At 39.9% G+C, this 20,307-nt stretch overlaps 1 protein-coding gene across 2 annotated transcripts in view; it reads left to right on the plus strand.

Moving 5' to 3' along the window:
* Positions 1–2,078: 2,078 nt before the first annotated feature.
* The window catches only part of LGI1 (leucine rich glioma inactivated 1), a 64,779-nt gene continuing 46,550 nt past the window's right edge, over positions 2,079–20,307 (plus strand). For both annotated transcript variants that reach the window (XM_089690319.1, XM_089690320.1), the window contains exons 1-2: positions 2,079–2,609; positions 3,218–3,289. In XM_089690319.1, coding sequence (XP_089546445.1) covers positions 2,410–2,609; positions 3,218–3,289 — 272 coding nt within the window. In that variant the 5' untranslated portion in view covers positions 2,079–2,409. The remainder of the gene's footprint in view (positions 2,610–3,217; positions 3,290–20,307) is intronic.

A 20,307-nucleotide genomic window follows, 5' to 3' on the forward strand; every position in this document is an offset into this window, starting at 1 on the left:
GTTAAAGTGGTTGTAATGGCTGAAGGTTTTCTTACCTTCTTACATTCTTTGCATGAAGGTAAAAAAACTTTCTTTGTGCTCCTTCCACAATACTTACCTGATCTTGATCCAGCCAGGGGCGGACTGACCATTCAAGCACTTGGGCACTGCCCGAGGGCCCAGGGTCAGTAGGGGGCCCCATGAAATGCCCCTGATACCTTTTCATAGGCTTTTTTGGGTGTGCTTTGAGTGTGAGCAAGGACACAGGGGCCCCATGATCCCCTATTGCCCAGGGGCCCCATGAGTTGTCAGTCCGCCCTGGATCCAGCAATGTGCATGGACTGGCTCTCTTCCTCCTCATTGGCTCAGACACAGGAGTGGGAGCCACTGGCTGTCAATCACAGCCAGTGAGGGAGGGGGAAGGGCTGAACCCCGTTCTGTGTGTCAATCTCTAGAGAAAGCACGCACAAGTGCACCCCATAGCAAGTGGCTTGTTATGGGGGCACTCAGCAGGGGGGAGGGGCAGGAGCCCTGGCAAAAACATTGCACAGAGCAGGTAAGTATGACATGTTAATTATTTTAAAAAAAAAATAAAAACTGAGCTATTAATGTCACTTTAAATTGGTCTTTAGAGGAAATGGTGTCTATTCCTTATATGGGTACCAAGGGATCCTTTTCTCTAACATTTTTCTGACTGGTCTCTCAAAGTGAAATTTTCCTTCTGATGACTCTCATGCACTTTAGTTATCCAGCGCTGCTAAGTAGATGGTTATGGTTTTTTCCACAGCGCGGGTATACATGGTTTAGCGGTGTTGATGTATAGGTAGGGAATTCTTATAATTTTTGATGGACAGGGGCACGTAGTGAAGTAGGGATACTGTGGGTTTGTTTGCAAACCGATAGTGAATGATTTAACCACTAGCCTACAGGGCACTTATACCCCCTTCCTGCCCAGACCAATTTTCAGCTTTCAGCACTGTCAAACTTTGACTGATAATTACTCAGTCATGCAACACTGTACCTATATGAAATGTTTGCCTTTTTTTTCCACACAAATCTTTCTTTTGGTGGTATTTAATCAGCACTGGATTTTTTATTTTTTGCGCTATAAATGAAAAAAAACGACCAAAAAATATGAAAAAAACTAATTTTTCTTTGTTTCTGTTATAAAATTTTGAAAATAAGTTATTTTTCTTCATAAAGTTTGGCCAAAATTTATACTGCTACATTTCTTTGGTAAAAATAACTTAAATCTATGTGTAGAAACCAACCAGCTTCCACTTTATTTTTGTTAAAGCTTAATTGAACAAGCTGAAGTTAGAATCTGATTGGCTACAATGCACAGCTGCACCAGATTTAGCATTTTCCAGTTTTAGTAAATCAACCCCATACTGTCTACTTATATGTACTTCAGCAATGACTGCATGGCATTTTTTAGAAAGGATTTCCTGATGATGACAAAAGTGAACCATTGCTGCAGTGGAAGCCCTAGTGCTGTTGACAACATTAAGCAGTTAGTAGACAAAGACAGCATTGTCACCCTATAAAAGGAATTACCTGAACAAGGACCTTTATGGCAGGTGTTATTTTAATGAAAGCTGCAGTTTAAAATATTGAAAACAACTTTAGAATCTGAATGAACGCATGAAAGCTTATATGAGATTTTAGTTATAGATTTTACATATACTTTATGCAGACTGCTTATATATATATTCTCAAATTTCACAAATATTTTTTAAGGGTAAAACTGTAGTTTGTTATTACATTTCTTTGCCAGGTGCATTTGTGTATTTCATTATTTTTATTGTGCACAAGGATAATGGCTAATTATTCATTGTACTATTGATTGGCATACATGACAGTTGATGGGCATTTGTCCTGTATCTGTGGGAACCTTTAAGCAGAGACTACCTCCTTCTTCTCTGCTCTGCTCAATGTCCTGCAATATATAAGACAAGGTTCCCATAGGATTTCACCGTGAAGGGATTCAGTGAAAATGATGAATTCCCTCCCCTCCTCTCAGCCCCGGCAAGACATAATGCTGTACTATTTTTGGTTCACAAGGAAAGGGCCTCCCTTTGAAATCAGCAGGCTGTGCATTTTCTAAATGACATCACTTGGCATTCTGCTGCTGTGTGAGCTTGATATTTACATGGCAATGCATGTGTCCCTTGTTCTTGCTCCTATTGCAAGGCAGTGGGACATTCCCCATCAGACAGCACAGCTCTAGTCTTCCCACTGCCCCCTGTGCGCACACACACATACACACACTGCTTTCTGATAAAGCTGCAGGTCTTTCGCAGCAAGCCAGTAGCTAAGGAGAGGAAGACAGCAAAAGAAGAAGGAGATCCTTGCACTGGCCTTAGTATAGTTGCTGTTCATGGTTTGGGCTATCCGTCTTACTGGCTGCAGTCACCGAATACCTAGAGGATGGGGAATGGTAGAAGACCACCTAGAAGGATTGCCATCTTCCTTTGCATCTCCTTTGCTCTTTTGTTAATAAACAAGACTGAAGGGAGAAAACCAATCAAGTCAAAATGCCCAACCTGGTGTACTTGTACCAAAGACAATGCCTTATGTGAAAATGCCAAGACTATCCCTCGCACCTTCCTTCCTGATGTTATCTCACTGTAAGGGGCAGTAAGCATTTACTACTTCACTGTATTATTTTTTGTACTACTGTCAAGCCTTGACTTTCAGGTTAACATTACATGCATGATGTGTTATTACATTGCTTAACGGAACGTCTTCTATGTGGATTTATTAGCTATATGGTTTTGTTTAGTAGCTTTATGTGTAATTCTTTTACAAAATGTAAAGGTTGGAATTTCACCATAGACAGGATTCTTCATTGTGTGTGCCATAACAGAGCTTCGGGCAAGTTGGTAAGGGGAGTTGTGATAGATGCCAATGGTGGATGATCTAGAGGTGGACGGGTCTTTCACTACCTGTCATTCTTGTTAAAGATTTGCTCAGCTATAAGAATCCTAGAAAATTCTTCTGAAGGTAACGAAGAAGATTTCAGCAAAGAGCATTGGTGGTGTCCAAAGTAGAGTAACGCCGAGCAACTAGATTTCATCAAAACTGAACATTGCTGCTGTTGCTTACTGCACATCATTCTTTACTGAATAAGCCTGACTGTTGTATTTTATACATCTAACTGTTTAAGACACCAAATTAAGATAATACATTTTACTTTTTGATTTTTTATGCATTTCTACATTTCTTTATTTTGCAGGTCCTTTGTGAGATCTGAATTTACAGAAATCCCAGAGGGAAGTTTTTTGCACATCCCATCTCTGCAGCTGCTGTAAGCAAGCAAGCTTTGTTTTTTAACATAGGGCTCTATGTGTCTTCAAGCAGAAGCTATTAGAGTGTATTGTCTGAATGAAGTCACCTGTGTAATATGCACTCTTGTCCTTCTAGAAAATGGCACTGCTGCAAAGTGCCTGAGACCCTGACCGCTTGCATAATCAGAGGCACATATAATTAAATTGAGTGCATCAGCTACACAAGGCTCTGCAGCTCCCTAGGCTGGTGAAGGAGGTGCTCTGGCATTCAGTGTATTAGCTGTTAGTAGCAGAATAGGCTGAGCAATGCAGCACTCAGATTTATATAACTCTTGAAACACAGCTCAATGCATCTTATTATATCTTATAAAAGGTGAGATAGGGTGCATTTGGTAATTAATGACTTTGGGTTTATTTATTTAGGAAAAGTGCAGTAAATCACAGAAACCATGGAGCTATTATTTTTTGTATTTTCAGTGTCTCAAATGGAAAGGTATAATTTGGTCATTGTTTTTTGCAAGCTTCTTGCTTTTTGCTGTGTACTTATATAGAAATGGTCAATTAGAGTGGACAAAGCCAATCTCATACCTGTAACTGATGCAGCTGACACTATTGGTCAGTGTGGGGTTGTCTACAATGGCTCTGGACCATCAAAAGTTCTTGTTGTCACACACACAGATTTCTCAGCGTATTGGAAAAATATCTGTGTGACTGATTCCAAAATTTCCTTTATTGTGTAGGAAAAATAATGAACCTCTCATTATACCCATGTAGAGATGGGGGAAGCTTGTGGAAGGGCTAATACAAACCAGGACAATGTCCTGCCTGTGTATGTTAGATTATTGTCGCTTGGTTTTTCTGGTTGTTTGGGTAGTAGGTGTGTTTAGGTTTCCATGGTTTGCAGCTTACACTATTGACTTTTAAATCTTTAGATGAGAATTCTGTATTGAATGTAGTTTGCAGTGCACACAAACTTGTGTATTTGTGCTATACAGTCATATGTAGCTATGTGCCTGATGGCTGGCCAAGCCATAACGCATTGGTTGGATTGGTCCATTGCCTTTGGATGTAGTGTGTATGATACTCTGAGTGTGTGTGCCTTATTTATGTGGTAAATGTGTACATTTCCAGCTAAATAGTTTAAGTTTTGTAGTCAAGACAGGAATGATTTTTGCATAATAAAAAGCTAAACAGTAGCTGGATTTTTCATAGATGAATTGTCTAATCAAAATATATGGACCTCAGAATTATGTTCATCTGTTTGTGTTTTCTGAATAATCAGATTTGTATATGCTTATATTCTGCATAAATCTCGTAAAATGGCAAAGGTCGTAAAGTTCAATTAAACGTATAATCTGCCCAAAACATTTAAACTGATGCCCCTCCACTAACAGTAGACAGCTGGAAGCCGTATGTAAATTCTCCCCCTATTCATGGAACTGCCATATCCTACTGAAAAACCTAAATTGTGGGCAAGTAGGCATACACCACCGCCTCTGTGACCTCTCAGCAGTACTAGCAGATAGGGAAGTCAGTGTTTGCATAGGAACCTGTGAGGGGTGCAACAAAGAGGGGGAGGTACCTAAGGGGGCTTATTTTCAAAGTTTACTGCAGTATAAAGCCTTAATGTTTACTATTATTCAAATTTTGTACACAGCCATATACCACAATCTACTTAACTTGGAATTTCACAAAATGCAGAAAAATCAGATAACCACTACTAAGATACAAGCTTTGCAAACATCACTTTTTCTCTTACAGTATTTAATTCCCACTAGAACAAGGTACAGACACTACTTTGTCCCATCTTCCTAGGCATCTGCAATGCTGTCTGCAAATTTGGACAGCACCTCCACCTTGGCAAACAGCTGCGATACACCAAGGCTACAAAGGAGCTGGCTGCTTTTTGGTAGCAAGATCTGGCAAGAGTAAAGCATGTCAGCCTCACTTCCCTCTGCATTGCTTGTGCCAGTGTTTCCCACAGGCAAGTGCAGGAAGCCTAAGACAGACACTCACTACCAAAATTCTCCTTGCTATCTACAGTGTCGGGCAGCCATGAGCCGATAGTCATGGCCATGTCCAATATTACAGCTACCATTATATGGCACCCAGGAAGATGGGACAAAGTACTACATGTACTTCACAAACTGAATACTGTGAACAAGATACTTCTTTAATTAACCTAGCCTAGGCTGCTGAGAGCTGATTTTTTAATTCTTTGCTATAGGTTATAGCATGTTATTACAATTTCTACTGTAGTATTTTCACCCCTTAAATTTGTCTAAACCAGTACTACCAGCTGTATTTATTTGTTCTATATTAAAGTATACCTAAAGTCCAAACATTTTTTTTAAATTTTTAATGTAGTAGGGGAGGGATTAAAATCATGTACATTTTTTCTTATTTGTGTCTCATTAGAGGGATTTGTCTTTACTTCCTATTCTGTAGACTCAACAGAAAGTGAACTTTCCAGGGATATCTGCACTAATGCCTGCCATAAATGACTCGAATGTTGGAAAAGTCATGCTGAATCAATCACAATTTAAGCCCTGGGTGGCCTTGTGGGCACTATATGGCTTGACTAGCTTTATTTGTAAAAATTCAAGGAGCCAGGTGGAATCACTCACCTTAGACATTTGTCACAAGAACAAGTGTCCCCAGTGGAAGATTTACCCTCTATTCCTATTCTGGTGGCAACTCACAATTTTGGATTTACTCTCACTTTTATTCCCAGTGATATCGGTGATCAGAACAATTAGAAAGAGGGAGTCTCCCTAATGGGGACACAGACAGCAATAAATAGCAGAAAGTGGTTCTAGCCCCTCACCATTAGATCCTAATATTAAAACAAAAGTTTTGACTTAAGTTAAATTTGTATTTCTTTACTCCTGCTCCAGCTTTTTAGTTCTATTATTTTAAGTTCTATTAGTTTCATTATTGATTTGTTGATAGTTAATATGTATACAGAAAACTTGTTAAAACATAAACTACAACATTTTAACTTTGTCTATAAGCAATAAATTGATGATGGTGGTCTGTCTGTAGTAGGACTGGAGAACCCTTCAGTTTACAAAAGTAGACGTTCACCATAGAATTTCTCTGTTAACATTAAAGAGCCATACAAAACATGTACCTCATCAAAAACATAGTACTAGGTTTGACTTCTGTCCATGTTGAGGTTGTCCAGCAATCAGCACTGGAAATTGCCAGCCATTCAAGCACAGCACCATGAAAATGATAGTGTCACTTAGTCACCTTTCTTAGTCTGGCTTTGCAATCTCAATACATAGATGGCATGGTGGGTTGGAGAGGTGGGCTGAGTTACACCATGAGTTGCATGGATTCCCTGATAAATGGTTGGCAGTTTTCAATGCTGATCACTGGAGCATCAGATCATGGATAGAAATTAAACCTGGTGCCATGCATTTATCAATATACATTTGTTAAATGGATATACGTTCAGGGATCATTTCTATAGATTTTGATTGTTAAAATGTGCTCTAAACTGTACATGTGTTAAGTAGATGTTTAATGTACAAACAGTAATTCTAGTGTGAATTTCCACTTAAGTGACTACAAGTCCCAGTGTGCTCTGCCTGTCATGAACTGCTTTGCCTGGTCTAGTCTGACCTGTGCATAATTTCTTGTGCTTTAGGGTCTATTTACATTAATGCAGCATGGCAATGTACACAGCATGCACTACTGCATTGTGGTTGCATTAATTTTGAATGGCACCCCAATGCACCAAGGCAATGCACCTGTCTTGTTTTGTACAAAAAAAAGAAAAAGAAAAAATAAGGCCACTTTAACAGGGGCATTCCGTTTGTCCATTGATGGATGAAAAATAGACATCTCTATAGAAAAACGAATCTAAACGGATGTTCATCCGCATCCGTCAACATCCATTTTTTGGAACAGATCCTATTTTTGTTAAAAAATCAGAACGGATGAAAAACAGATGTAAACGGACAAACGTTCCATTTTTGCATTGGTAGTGGATGTAAAAAACTGATGTAAAAACTGATCTTTTTTTCTTTGAAAAAACTTGACTGAACTCATGAAAAAAGTGGAACATGCATGTGAAAGGACCCTAAATAAAAGGATCATGTGCGATTTTTAGCATGTTAGGGTGAGTTGGCAGCTTATTCATTTCAATGGGCTGTCTTAACACAATGCATATTAATGCACAAAAATGTGTATTAATGCACCCCAATGAAGATAATGGTCTAAGTGTTCACAAAGGCAGATGCTCGAGGAATGTTTTCAAAATGACAAAAAATACAGATAGATTAATTATACATTGCAAAACCACAAACCACAGAAGGTATTACATGTTTTATGAAAGGAGGCCAAAGGTTTTATTTAAATAGATTCTGTCCTGACCCCCCCCCCCCCCCCCATTCCCCTAAAAGGGCACTTTGACTCTCAAAGGTTCTCTGTTTAGGGCAGGGGTAGGCAACTTTAAATAGGTGGAGATCTACATGAACAACACGGGAGATGTCAAAGATCACCGGGCACAGTGTCGACCAGTGGCACCTCTTCACACCTGATTTAAACCTCTAATTGTTGTAGTACTGTGTCACTACTGTATCACAATCACATACATTGCATTGAAATCATGGGTTTAAATCAGGTGGGGAGGAGGCAACATATCGCCTGCACACCACCTGTCAAACACACTCAGATCACTTTGCAAAGTGGCAGCAGTGCCTGCTGCACTTGTGAATGAAGCTCTGGTTGTATCTGAAAGCAGCCTTGGGGCTCGTTCACAAGTAAAGTTGGGGGGTAAAACCCTGCAGGTTGAGTCACGGTTGTAATGCCCCAATCTCTACCCTCTTTAGCTGCTGAGGCAGCAGCCAAAGGTGTACACATGCTGGAGCAGGAATTACACCCCCTGTTGCTTTTGGTGGGTGCTACCGCCTGTCATTCGAGACCCATTCAAGTAAATGGGGTCACTCTGCAAGCACCCAATGACTGCATGCTTCTGCAGGGTCCAATGGGGTTAAAGCAGGTGGTTAGGAAGCAACACACCACGGCCTGTTTAACCCCTTGTTTGCTGTACTGCACAAGGTTGCAGGGTACTTTCAGAGCGACCTCATTGACTTGAATGGGCCATGCTTGGCAGGTGCTATACCCACCCGCCATGACAAGTTGTAGGAGCCAGCACTACATAGGAGACTTCAACTTATGTGGCTCTTGCTCCTTACTACAGCTCCAACTTTACAAGTTATCCTTCTGCATTGCACTCTGTTTGATGCTCTGGGATGGCGGGTCAGCAAGCCTTGACTGGGGTCCTCCAGTCACATGGCTGAGATGTACTGGTTGCTGACCCCTGGTTTAGGGAATGTACCATGCAACATTCAACAGGTCTCTGTAGGTAGGTGTCTTTTTCCATATTTAAAGTGTATATAAAGGGAAACAACTTTTTTTTTGTTTTGTTTTGGATACAGTGACAAGGGGTTAGATCCCTTGTCAAGTTTTGTAGTGCTGCCTGTGTCCCTCCTAGGAAGATTTACCCTCTCTGTTTGCCCAGTGATCATTGTCACTGAGACTGAAACTGATCTAAAAACAGAATAGGAAGAGTGGGGGGAATCTTCCAATGGTGGCACTTGTTCCTGTGACAACTAAGAACAATTTACAGGGATTGTCTCTCACTTCCTACATGTCTCCAAGAAAGGAAGTTAAAGGAAACCTCTTGAATGGGACACAGATAGCAGAAAAAACTGACAGGGATTCTTCTATTTGCTACTCTACCTAAAATTAACAAAAGGAAAATCAAATATACTTTAAATTTAGCATTGGTGCAAATGTGTTGAATGATTACCTGCAGTGTCCAGGCACATAGCCTGATACAGTGTTGGAGTTTTGTTAGTAGGCATCAAAACACCAGATTTTTCTCTGCTGATTGGCAATGGCACATACATGTAAAAAGTAAAGTATGTTTTCTGAATTCCTGTTCTGAATCATGTTAGAACACAAGTATCAGAAGAATGATAGTGAATGAGCATGTAGACACACCTCCTACAGAAATCGCCATCCATGGCCATTCACAGTGGTCCACCCTGGGTGAGGATACTATGACATGTCTATTAAGTCAGTCTGTTGAGTTCCAATACCTACCTGTTTGTTCATGTCACTGTGCGGCTTGTTCTACAGGACTATGGTCTTGTTTTCTACATATTGGGGAAAAAGCAGTCCCTGTACACAAGTAATGCTCAGATATGCGTGTGTTGGCATACAGATGTTGTGTATTTCAGCCATTAATTTTGACAGCCTGCTGGCAGTGTGCTGCACCTGTGACTCCTGGGTAAACAGAAATTCCAGAATAAAGCTGTAAGGTCCTCTTATGGCCAGGTGCATGAAGCCTAAGGGCTCATTTACAATAGCATTGCCCACTGAATAGCGATCTTTGTGTTGGATCACTTTTCAGAGGACACTTGACAGGTGGGGCTATGTAGCGACCTCACTGCCTGTTTCAACCCCTAAAAGCACCCATGGAACTGTGCATTGCTTGCTTTTGCTTGGTAGTTGCAACATGGCCTGATGAACACTGCACGGAGTATACTTCTTGCCTCACTGTGAAGCAAAGTATCACAGCCTCAGTAAGTATACAACTCCATCCGGCTGCTTTTGCAGTTAAAGGGATGCTAAAAATGTAGCTCAACTGCCTGTTTTTACTGCTCACTTACCACAAGTGTAAACTTAGCCTAAGAGAAGACAAACCATCTGTGTTTGCCCAGAGATAAGCAATAAACATTGAATGTTACTAATTTTTTTCCATCAGCAAAAGGAAAAAATTTGCACCTGGAAGCAATTGCAATGATCTAATCCACATAAACTAGAAAAGTAAATTGCACAGAAGATAAATCACAGAGATACTCTAACATCACATGACAACCATAGCGGATTGATGTTTGATGGCCTGCTGCATTAATGAGTACAGCTGGTCAAAATGCTTTAAAGAGAAAGCCTAGGCTAAGAGCAGATATTCTTAGGTATGTGCATTGTTTAACTCAAGGTTATTTTTGATGTGACTTTTGTATTTTTAAAGCTTGCTCTCCCGTATTTTTCTTCCTGATTTACAGCTGAACTCCAATGAACTGAGGAAACTACACTAGCAGTGGGGCTCCACTGACGCTGAAAGGCTTAAATAATCATTTTTGCCCAGGGCACCCATAAAAAGGACTTTTACTTACTTTATCCATTGCTTCTTCTATGCAGTGCTCTTTGGTGCTCTGGCCAGTGGTTACAGCTGTGAGGTCACCATGTACATTGTAGTTCCAACAGCCCTGCTTTGTAAGTTGTCAGTGGTTACTTATCTGGGAGGCAGAAATTGCTCATTGCACAAGGAACCCCTGGAAGAACCCTAGGACTCCATGGAGCCCTGGGTAAGAAAGGCTGGCCTAGAGGGCTCTGTGAAAAAATTCTGTCCTGTTTGCATGGGATACCAAACAGTACTGTTTTTTCTTTCAGCTGACTAATAGACTAAAGCTGGCCACAGTTATTAGAATTTTGATCAGTGTGGCCATCCCTGCTTAACAGAAATCAATCGTTTCACTGACTTATGTCGAAAGGATGTGTTGGAAAATTTGTATTGATCAGCAGCTGCTGATCACTGGTGGGTTCCGCTGCCAGAATACATTGTCCTGGTGGAAGGATTTCTCCACCCAACTTGTTTGTGTGGATGGAGGAATCTGATAATATTTTCCATTCAGCCCGCTGGCTGAATGACAAGAAAACTGACCATTTATAGCTAGCTTTACTTTGTAAGGAGGAGGAATTATACACAACAGCTGTGAAGCAGTAAGAGGCAGAACCTGCATATACTGTATAATGAGAAAATAAAGCTGCCCAGTACACATCTATATCTACTAATTATGCATAGGCACAAATATTTTAACCATTAACATATTGCTACAGATATTTAATGTACCTTAATTAATCAACCTAATGTATTTCAAAGGATACTGTTAAACATTTTTTAAATGCTTTACATTTTCTTTGGAACTTCCTGACTCCTATTCTACTTAAATTATTTAAATATTCTATCTATTAATAGGTCAATAGCTAAGGTCTAGCAACTTCTATCTTCTATGTTTACCCTCTACATGATTTACTACAAGCAGTAGAATATTGAATGGACAGGTTGAACTTTCATTTCATTACTAGGAGACGCTAATACCATCTGTCCCTTGTTACGCAGTATAAATGCACATTTAAAGGGTCCTAATGGGTTGACTTTTTCTACATGAACGATTAGAAGTCAGCATGACTGGATGCTTGAAATAAGTCCTAATAAGCAATATAATTATTGTACTGATAGTAACATAGTCAGGTTGAAAAAAGACCTTCAAATTTAACCAATAATGGAAATCCTCCATAAACAGAACCCTGTACCTATATTTGATCCAGAGAAAAAGAAAAAAAAAACCTTTTAGATCATTGTCCAATTTGCTCCAACAGTTGGAAAATATTTTTCCTTTTCGATCCTCCAAGACAATTGGATGTTCCATGGTTCAACAGTTTCTGGTACTCAGATATACACTATGTTTTGTAACAGTAATGACTGCTGGCAGTGATGAGTAAACCGGGATACCTTTAAAGGTAGGAAATGTCTTGATTTGTAAGTGGTGTCCTTCCATAATCTGTTTAGTGGGAAGATAAAGCTGGCCAGTAGGCCACGTGGAACGATATGGCATGGTTAGACCCTGGAGAGATTGCCAATTCCCCCAAAATATACATCTACATATTCATGGCATGTCCTGAGATCTCATATTTTTTGTGTGTGTATTACTGGACAATACTCATGGAATTGACAGAAATGGAGAGCAAACCAAAAATATTTACTGACCTTCAAACCATGAATCCTTTTTACAGACAGCTTTCAGATTTGAAAGGATGAAAATAAAGCTAAGAAGGACCTTATTTGCAGTTACTGAACCAATTCCATTGTTCTTTGTATTATCCAAAATTTTGACTAGGCTGTAAACTGTATAGATCATGTAGATTAGAGTAGTCACTAGTGTCACCAGGGGCCTTGTATGGACAGGATTTTACCATTAGTAAACATGCCATTATCATCACCTTTTGTGTTGATTATCCTGCGTACCGCACATTAAAAAGCTGATTCAATCAACAGGTATCAGTCCAAAATACAGGCCAGTTTTGGCTGGTGTTGACCTTTAAATAATTGTGCTGTTTCATATTTAAGCTTTTATACCTATACATATTTATGAGGGAGCAGGTTTAATAAGTGGTTTGATACCTATAGGATGGTAAAGGATTCTGTGTATGGTTTGTACAGTCTTCATATGTGTATGCCAGTTGATGGTTTACAATTCAAGAAGGCTTGGGAAGCCTGGCAGATGGCTGTAAGCAAAACAGCTTGCTATTATTATTATTATACAGTATTTATAAAGCGCCAATAGTTCGCTCAGCGCTGTACATTACAAAGGGGGACAGAACATGTGACAGAACAAAAACAATACAATGCAAAACATGAGGGGATCGAGGGCCCTGCTCTTTCAAGCTTACAATCTAGGAGCTATGCTTTTAATGCATTTTATACAGACTGCCAAACCAGTGAATGGATATCTAAGATTGCAGTGTAGAGTCTGCTCTAATACAGCATGTGTCTGATGGTTTTCTAGCAAACACTTGGGCATATTTAATAAGATAATGATTGGTTGCTATGGATTAAGGCACACTATACTCTTTACATTATTAAAGAATTTGTTGCTGGCAAGCTGTACTTGTAAAATTCCTTTCTCATGAAAACAATGACAAAGAAATGTAATTTTAAATAAATAATAAGATAATTTTAGTGTTTTAGCAAAGAATCCTTGCACAATTATAATATTTGTGTATTAAAGTTAAGCCAGCCAGAGACATCTGAGGGTGGTCGGATTCTCAAACATGTTCCAACTACCTTCTGGGTTTCATCTCATACAGTTCTATCAATAGGTGAAACTGTAGAATCATTCCAACTGGAACAATGGTTAAATTATATGTCTAAAAATACACTCCTCCAAGTTATTTCATTCATGTATTTCCATTAAAGTGTAGTGTTGAACTGACAAACTCTGGTTTAAAAAAAAAAAAAAAATTCTTAACTCAAAAAACCTTCTATTGCTCTCAACTTTCTCCAGATCTACAAATTCCTTATTTTTGCTGCTGTCATCTCATTTCCAAATAGAGGGTGGCTATGTTCATTCTTCATGGTCCCACCGTATGTGTGAATGTAGCTACCCTCTCTTGCTTGCTCCCAAGATGGACTATGGACTATGGGAATTGTAGTGTGCCTAGAGCAATACACGTGACCATAATGTACACGCACTACTAGTTACAAAAGTTGTGGTTCAAAAACTTGCGGAGACTTTTACAAGGAAGCAGTAAAACAGTAATGAACAATTTTATGAAAAATAGATTACAGGGCCAATAAGTAGTGGATGGATTATTTTTGGAGAATAAGGATATCGTTTAGTGTCATTTTAGGGCTACAGCATGCAGACGCAGTTTAGTCAACTGTGTTATTTCAATTATGGTAACAGTTTGGGGAAGGCCCTTTTCTGGTCCTGCATGACTGTGCCCTTGCATACAAAAACAAGTCTAATAGACATGGTTTGATAAGCTTGATGTGGAGGAACTCGAGTGACCTGTACAAAACTCTGACCTTATCCCTACTGAGCAGCTTTGGGATAAATTGGAATTCATTCAAAAGTCAGATCTTTGTATCTAACATTAGTACCTAATCTCACAAATGTTAATTTTGCTCAGTGAGCACAAACTCTTGTAGAAATCTTTTGCAGCATACTGAAGGCTATTACAGTAGATTCACACATGTACAGTGTGGATTGAAGCTCAGGTTTCACAGCTAATTGATAGAGTAGTTGTTCAGCAGTTCAGGTCGGTTTTCCAGCAGGTTCAGGACAGGTTTAGATCAGGATCAGGTCCTGTTCACAACTGATGACATGTGCAGTTTAGAAACAGTTCCCATAACAGTCAGTAGCCTGTAATCCGTGCCTGAACCGGGCCCCACTGCTCAGAAATCGTACATGACTCTTTTTCAATCCACACTGAATCCACACTGCCAGTGCACCGGACATACAGTTGTGTTCAAAATAATAGCACTAACCTGATCATTCACTGTTTTTGGTAGAAATGATATTTCTACATGGCAAATAATTTACTAGCAGGTGTAGCAGAGTAATAGAAATCCAACAGACCCAACAGTCATGACATGCATGCTGCAGATTCTGTGTAATTGAATCACTAATTGAAAGGGGCATGTTCAAAATAATAGCAGTGTGGAGTTCTATTAGTGAGGTCATTCATTCTTTGAAAAACAGGTGGCAATTATTGCCCTTATTTAAGGAAGGAAGACAGCAAATGTTGTACATGCTGGTTACAGTGCATTTCTCTCTGAAATTCTGAGGAAAATGGGTCGTTCCAGACATTGTTCAGAAGAACAGCGTACCTTGATTAAAAAGTTTATTGGAGAGGGGAAAACATATAAAGAAGTGCAGAAAATGATAGGTTGCTCAGCTAAAATGATCGCAAATACTATAAAATGGCAACCAAAACCTGAAAGACGTGGAAGAAAGTGAAAAACTACCATTCGAATAGATAGAAGAATAACCAAAATGGCAAGAACGCAGCCAACAATCAGCTCCAGGAAGATCAAAGAAGGTCTAAAGTTACCTGTGAGTACTGTTACAATTAGAAGGCACCTATGTGAAGCCAAGCTATCTGCAAGAAGCCCCCGCAAAGTCCCACTGTTGAAAAAAAGACGTGCTGAAGAGGTTACAATTTGCCAAAGAGCACATTGACTGGCCTAAAGAGAAATGGCGCAACATTTTGTGGACTGATGAAAGTAAGATTGTTCTTTTTGGGTCTAGTGGCCGGAGACAGTTTGTCAGACGATCCTCAAACACTGAATTCAAGCCACAGTACACTGTGAAGACAATGAAGCATAGTTGCGCAAGCATCATGATATGGGGATGTTTCTCATACTACGGTGTTGGGCCTATTTATCGCATACCAGGGATCATGGATCAGTTTGAATACATCAGAATACTTGAAGAGGTCATGCTGCCTTATGCTGAAGAGAAAATGCCCTTGAAATGGGTGTTCCAAGAAGACAATGACCCCAAACACACTAGTAAACGTGCAACATCTTGGTTCCAGACCAACAAGATTGACGTTATGGAGTGACCAGCCCAATCCCCGGATCTTAATCTAATAGAAAACTTGTGGGGTGACATCAAAAATGCAGTTTCTGAGGCAAAACCAAGCAATAGAGAAGAACTGTGGAATGTAGTCCAATCATCCTGGGCTGGAATACCTGTTCACAGGTGCCAGAAGTTGGTTGACTCCATGCAACACAGATGTACAGCAGTTTTCAGAAACAGTGCTTATACAACGAAATATTAATTAAGTGATTCAAAGGAAAGCAAAATCTTCAAACATTTTTCAGTTTATATAGTGAATGTTTGAGTGTGTAAAGAAGAATACAAACACTGTTATTTTTTTTAACAGTCTAATATTCACTTTTCTTAAATTTTTTTAGAGGAACAACACAAATTTGATATATTTTTCTTCATGTTTTGATTTGGAATAGAATGTGTAGTGTTCCCAATGCATTTGTGTGTATGGAAATAAAAGCTATTAGAAGAATTTTGAGCTTTATTCACTTTTTTCAACACACTGCTATTATTTTGAACACAACTGTATGTGAACAGGCACCATAGAAGCAATAATATTTCAGGTGTCCTACAGATTGGATGCGGTTCAAACCACATCCAATATCCATATATGTGAACCGGCACTTATAGCTGCAAAGGTGGTTGGGGGTGAACTCAATAGTACAGTACTAGGAATTGCTAAAATAAACAGGGTTTAAAATGCTGTGTCCCCCCTGCTTATACATATCCTGCATACTGTTGGCAAACAAAATATCAGCCTAAATACCTTTATTACTGTTGTTTGGTGCAGTCACACAGCTTCAGATCCCCTATGTAGCTGTGTGAGCCCAACAACATGGCTGAATTCAGAGAGTCCTGATGTTACCTGCTGGCTTTCAATGCAGTATTCAATGTCAGCTTGTCTTTCCACCAGCTGCACAAGCTGGTCACTGACACAGGGGATCCAAAGCTGTGCAACCACAAGACCGCACCAAAGAAGAGTAAAAAAAAAGTGTTTTTTTATGTATGTTGTTATTTTTCCTTTTCTACCAACATGTGCATAAGCAGCAGGGACACAACATTTTATACCGTTTGTTTTAGCCTTTCCTACTACTACTGTTTTTGTATTTTTTGCACACATGTTTAGAAAATCATGTAAGGCCTGATAGACCCATGGAGGATAAAATGGTGATAGGTTAAATTTTTTTTTGTCACACAATATTAGCGCAATAGTTTGTCAAATGCAAAATATCAGTAAAAGGTACATGAACATGATATATTACCCATTTTTGTATAAAACAAAATATTAGGTTGCCTCAAGTAAATAGCCAACATGACAAGTCTTAAAATAGCGTGCACCTATGAAATGGAAACAAACTTGAGTAACGTAATTTCTCCATAGACAATGCTTTAAAATCCCAAACAGGTCATCAGTTTAGAGTTAACCATGAACAATGGCCCTAGAATTTTTGCTCTCACCCTGGCATGCCTATATGTAACATGTTTTCTGATGTAAGCATACCCCAACGTGTGTGTTTACATTTGTATGTGGGGGGGGGGTGTCAAAAAAATTTTTAAAGGAAGGTTTAAATGCTTGGGTATAACTTTATTTTTTTACTTTTTTTTTATTGCACAGGAAACCAAAAGTCCCCAAGTGATACTATTCTGCTGTTACTGGTTCTGTTTAGTGACCCTCATGTCTCACCTGCCCTCCATTGACACTAATGGATAGCAGATCAGGCTTCATTATCTTCTTGCAGCAAAAAAGGAGCGTGAAAAGAGATTCACAAAAAAGTGGTTACATTATGGACAGAATGCGATACTCAAAAGTAATTAAAAAAATGATGCTTTATTACACAATACACATGTTCACCATCACCTCAGTATAAGAAAATACATCAAAATTGACCTAAAATCACTTAAAAACAGACGTCATGACCAGTCAAAGTAATGAAGCGCTGCAGATATAGTGACAATAGGTCTAATACATATGCAGCACTGACACAATGGTTACACCGCCAAGCAGGGGGTGTTTCAAAAAATTGTACCAAACATGGCAGAGCAAATAATGCAGTATATGGCTGATCATGTGTACCAGGTAGCAGATATAATTGCCCAATAAACCTTAGCAGGTGTATATAGACTGTAGAAAAATATATATAGAGACAATCTGCCTCCACAACCACTAACTGGGTAATAACCAGAACAGATAGTAGTTACGGTAGGTATATGTAGCAAGAGTAGGTGGTGAGATATCAAACAGGAGTAGTCATGTCCATAATATTAAATTAGATGAACTTGATAGCCACAGTTCTGTCACTATATGACTTCCATAGTATTGTAGAAATGGCAGAGCCCTGCCATAAGGGGGTTCTTCACCGCAACATGCGGGCTGCACACCTCCTTAATGGTAATGTTGTAATATGAAATACAGGATCATCCGTGCCTTGTAGTAAACATAGGGTGCGATGCACCTTCAGATAATGTGACATGATGTCCCCATCCTGAAATAAATAGGTGACATGTGGGAAGTCAATAGGTGAGTCACTTAAACTGGATATGTAATGGCGTACATGCGCCGTATTCCCGTTTATATGTGCTGCACATCACTCACCACCCATGCCTTAGGTGATACTCTCGCAGAATTTCCTTCATAAGGATAACCGCCCATGGTCCCGGAGGCACCCGCCACCATCGGAACTACAAGTAAACGGGCCCCGCTCCCATCTTGGTACTTGCGCAGCCTAGCACCGCTCGTAGCCAACGTGTATTGCTGCCTCCCCTGGAGGACTGCATGTGTGGCGCCAATGCGTCCGACTGGAAGTGACGTATCTGACGTCAACTCATTTCGCCGATGGGCGTATCTCACTCAGCCAGGGGCGGACTGACCATTTGGAAACTCGGGCACTGCCTGAGGGCCCGGGGTCAGTAGGGGGCCCCATGAGATGCTCTTGGTACCTTTTTCATAGGCTTTTTTGAGTTTGGGCAAGGACACAGGGGCCCCATGATCCCCTATTGAGGGCCCGGGGTTAGTAGGGGGCCCCATGAGATGCCCCTGGTACCTTTTTCATAGGCTTTTTTGAGTTTGGGCAAGGACACAGGGGCCCCATGATCCCCTATTGCCTGGGGGCCCCATGAGTTGTCAGTTCGCCCCTGCACTCAGCTTTGTCAGGACCAATGAAATGCCTACCTTACATGCATTATTTATAATGGGCTTGTTACTGCCCATATATGTAAATCAGCTGGTGGCAATTAAACTCAATGGAAAAAAGAACTAAAATAATTAGCAAATAACTGGTCATATAACACAAATAGATATACAGGCTACACAGTGGGAAGAAAATGTTCTTACATTCATACAATGTCATTGATGAGGCACTATTCCTCCAACTAATATCAATGATGGGGCACTATTCCTCCCATTGATACCAATGATGGAACACTATTCCTCCCACTAATACCAATGATGGGGCACTATTCCTCCCATTGATACCAATGATGGGGCAATATTCTTCCCAGTGATACCAATGACTTGACACTATTCCTTCTTCCCTGACCACAGTGGCTGAGGAGCATGACAGTGAAACTCGGAACTGTTTTAATGCTTGTTGCTTCCTATTTTTGTTTTCTTTTCTTACTTGTCTCCCCCCTCTCTATGGCACCCTCCAAGTGGGGAGCACTACAGGGGCACATGGAAGTGATTAAGTGGCTGTACAGCCATATTATCATTTGCAACTAGCAGTTGCAACAGTCGACTTGTCAGATTTGCCATATGCAATATGATGGTGGCAGCGAAACGGTTAAAGTGCCTGGTTTTGTAATGGGATTTCCAGTAAGTACCTACAGGTGTGAGGGTCAGGTGTCCACAAACTTCTGGCCATTTAGAGATCATAATTTTGGTTGTCCAAAGGAAGGAGAACAGAAGCAGGACCCTGCTTGTGATGTTGCCCCTGGATATAGCATTGATTGGATTCATATTGACGAATGTCACTTTGAAAGCTTTAAGGCCATTGGTTCAGCTGGCCATTGACATAAAAGGGAAAATGCATTCAAAATACTACCTTTTCTGGAAAATCTGCCTCTCTCTGGTTATTGGTGTGATGAACGCAGACACTGCTAGCTTGTGCTTTGATTTAGATATTCAGCAATAAATAAATGAAAAGGAAAACCCTTTTGCTTGGAATTTCTTATCACAAAGGCCAGAAAGTAGCCTGACTAAGAAAGAGTTAATCACAAGCCCTTATTCATTAAATCATGCTCACGTGATGCAGTATTAACTTTAACGACCCTAATAACCGTCATCACCCATGTGTTTATCTCTTAAATGGAAGCCATGCTATTAATATATTGAAAGGTATAAATTCCATACAAATCATCGGGTCCTGTGTATAGCGACTTTAGGATAACATCTCCGTTGTGCTGTAAATGTCCTAACATTTATAGACTGTTGCTAGGCAGCTGCGGGAGTGATAGGAAAACACCATCTGTAAGCACACTTGCACAGGCAGGAATCCTGGAAGAAGGAATACTGAATGTGATCTGCTTTACTAAAGAGAGATTTAACCATGGAAACATTCATACTTTTTTTTTTTTGTAGCATTTGGACAAATTGGAAAAACAGATTGTCATCATTACAATGCAAGGTCACATTCGTACTTGCTATTGGTAAACAGCATAATTCAATCTAATTCTACATGTGGAAGCTGTATGGAAATATGCATGGCTGCTCTAGGCCAAGTCTCAGTTGTACAAATTGGTTGGCATGAATGGTAAAGGAACAGTGGTCTCAGAGGTTGGGATTTTGACTGGATAGGAAAGGGCCCACATTGTGCATAGTGATAAAGCCTTAAAGTGTG

The sequence above is a fragment of the Staurois parvus genome, unplaced genomic scaffold (genome assembly GCF_062004578.1).
Source record: "Staurois parvus isolate SC_StPar_1 unplaced genomic scaffold, SC_StPar_1.0 ptg000525l, whole genome shotgun sequence".
NCBI classification, from domain to species: Eukaryota; Metazoa; Chordata; class Amphibia; order Anura; family Ranidae; genus Staurois; species Staurois parvus.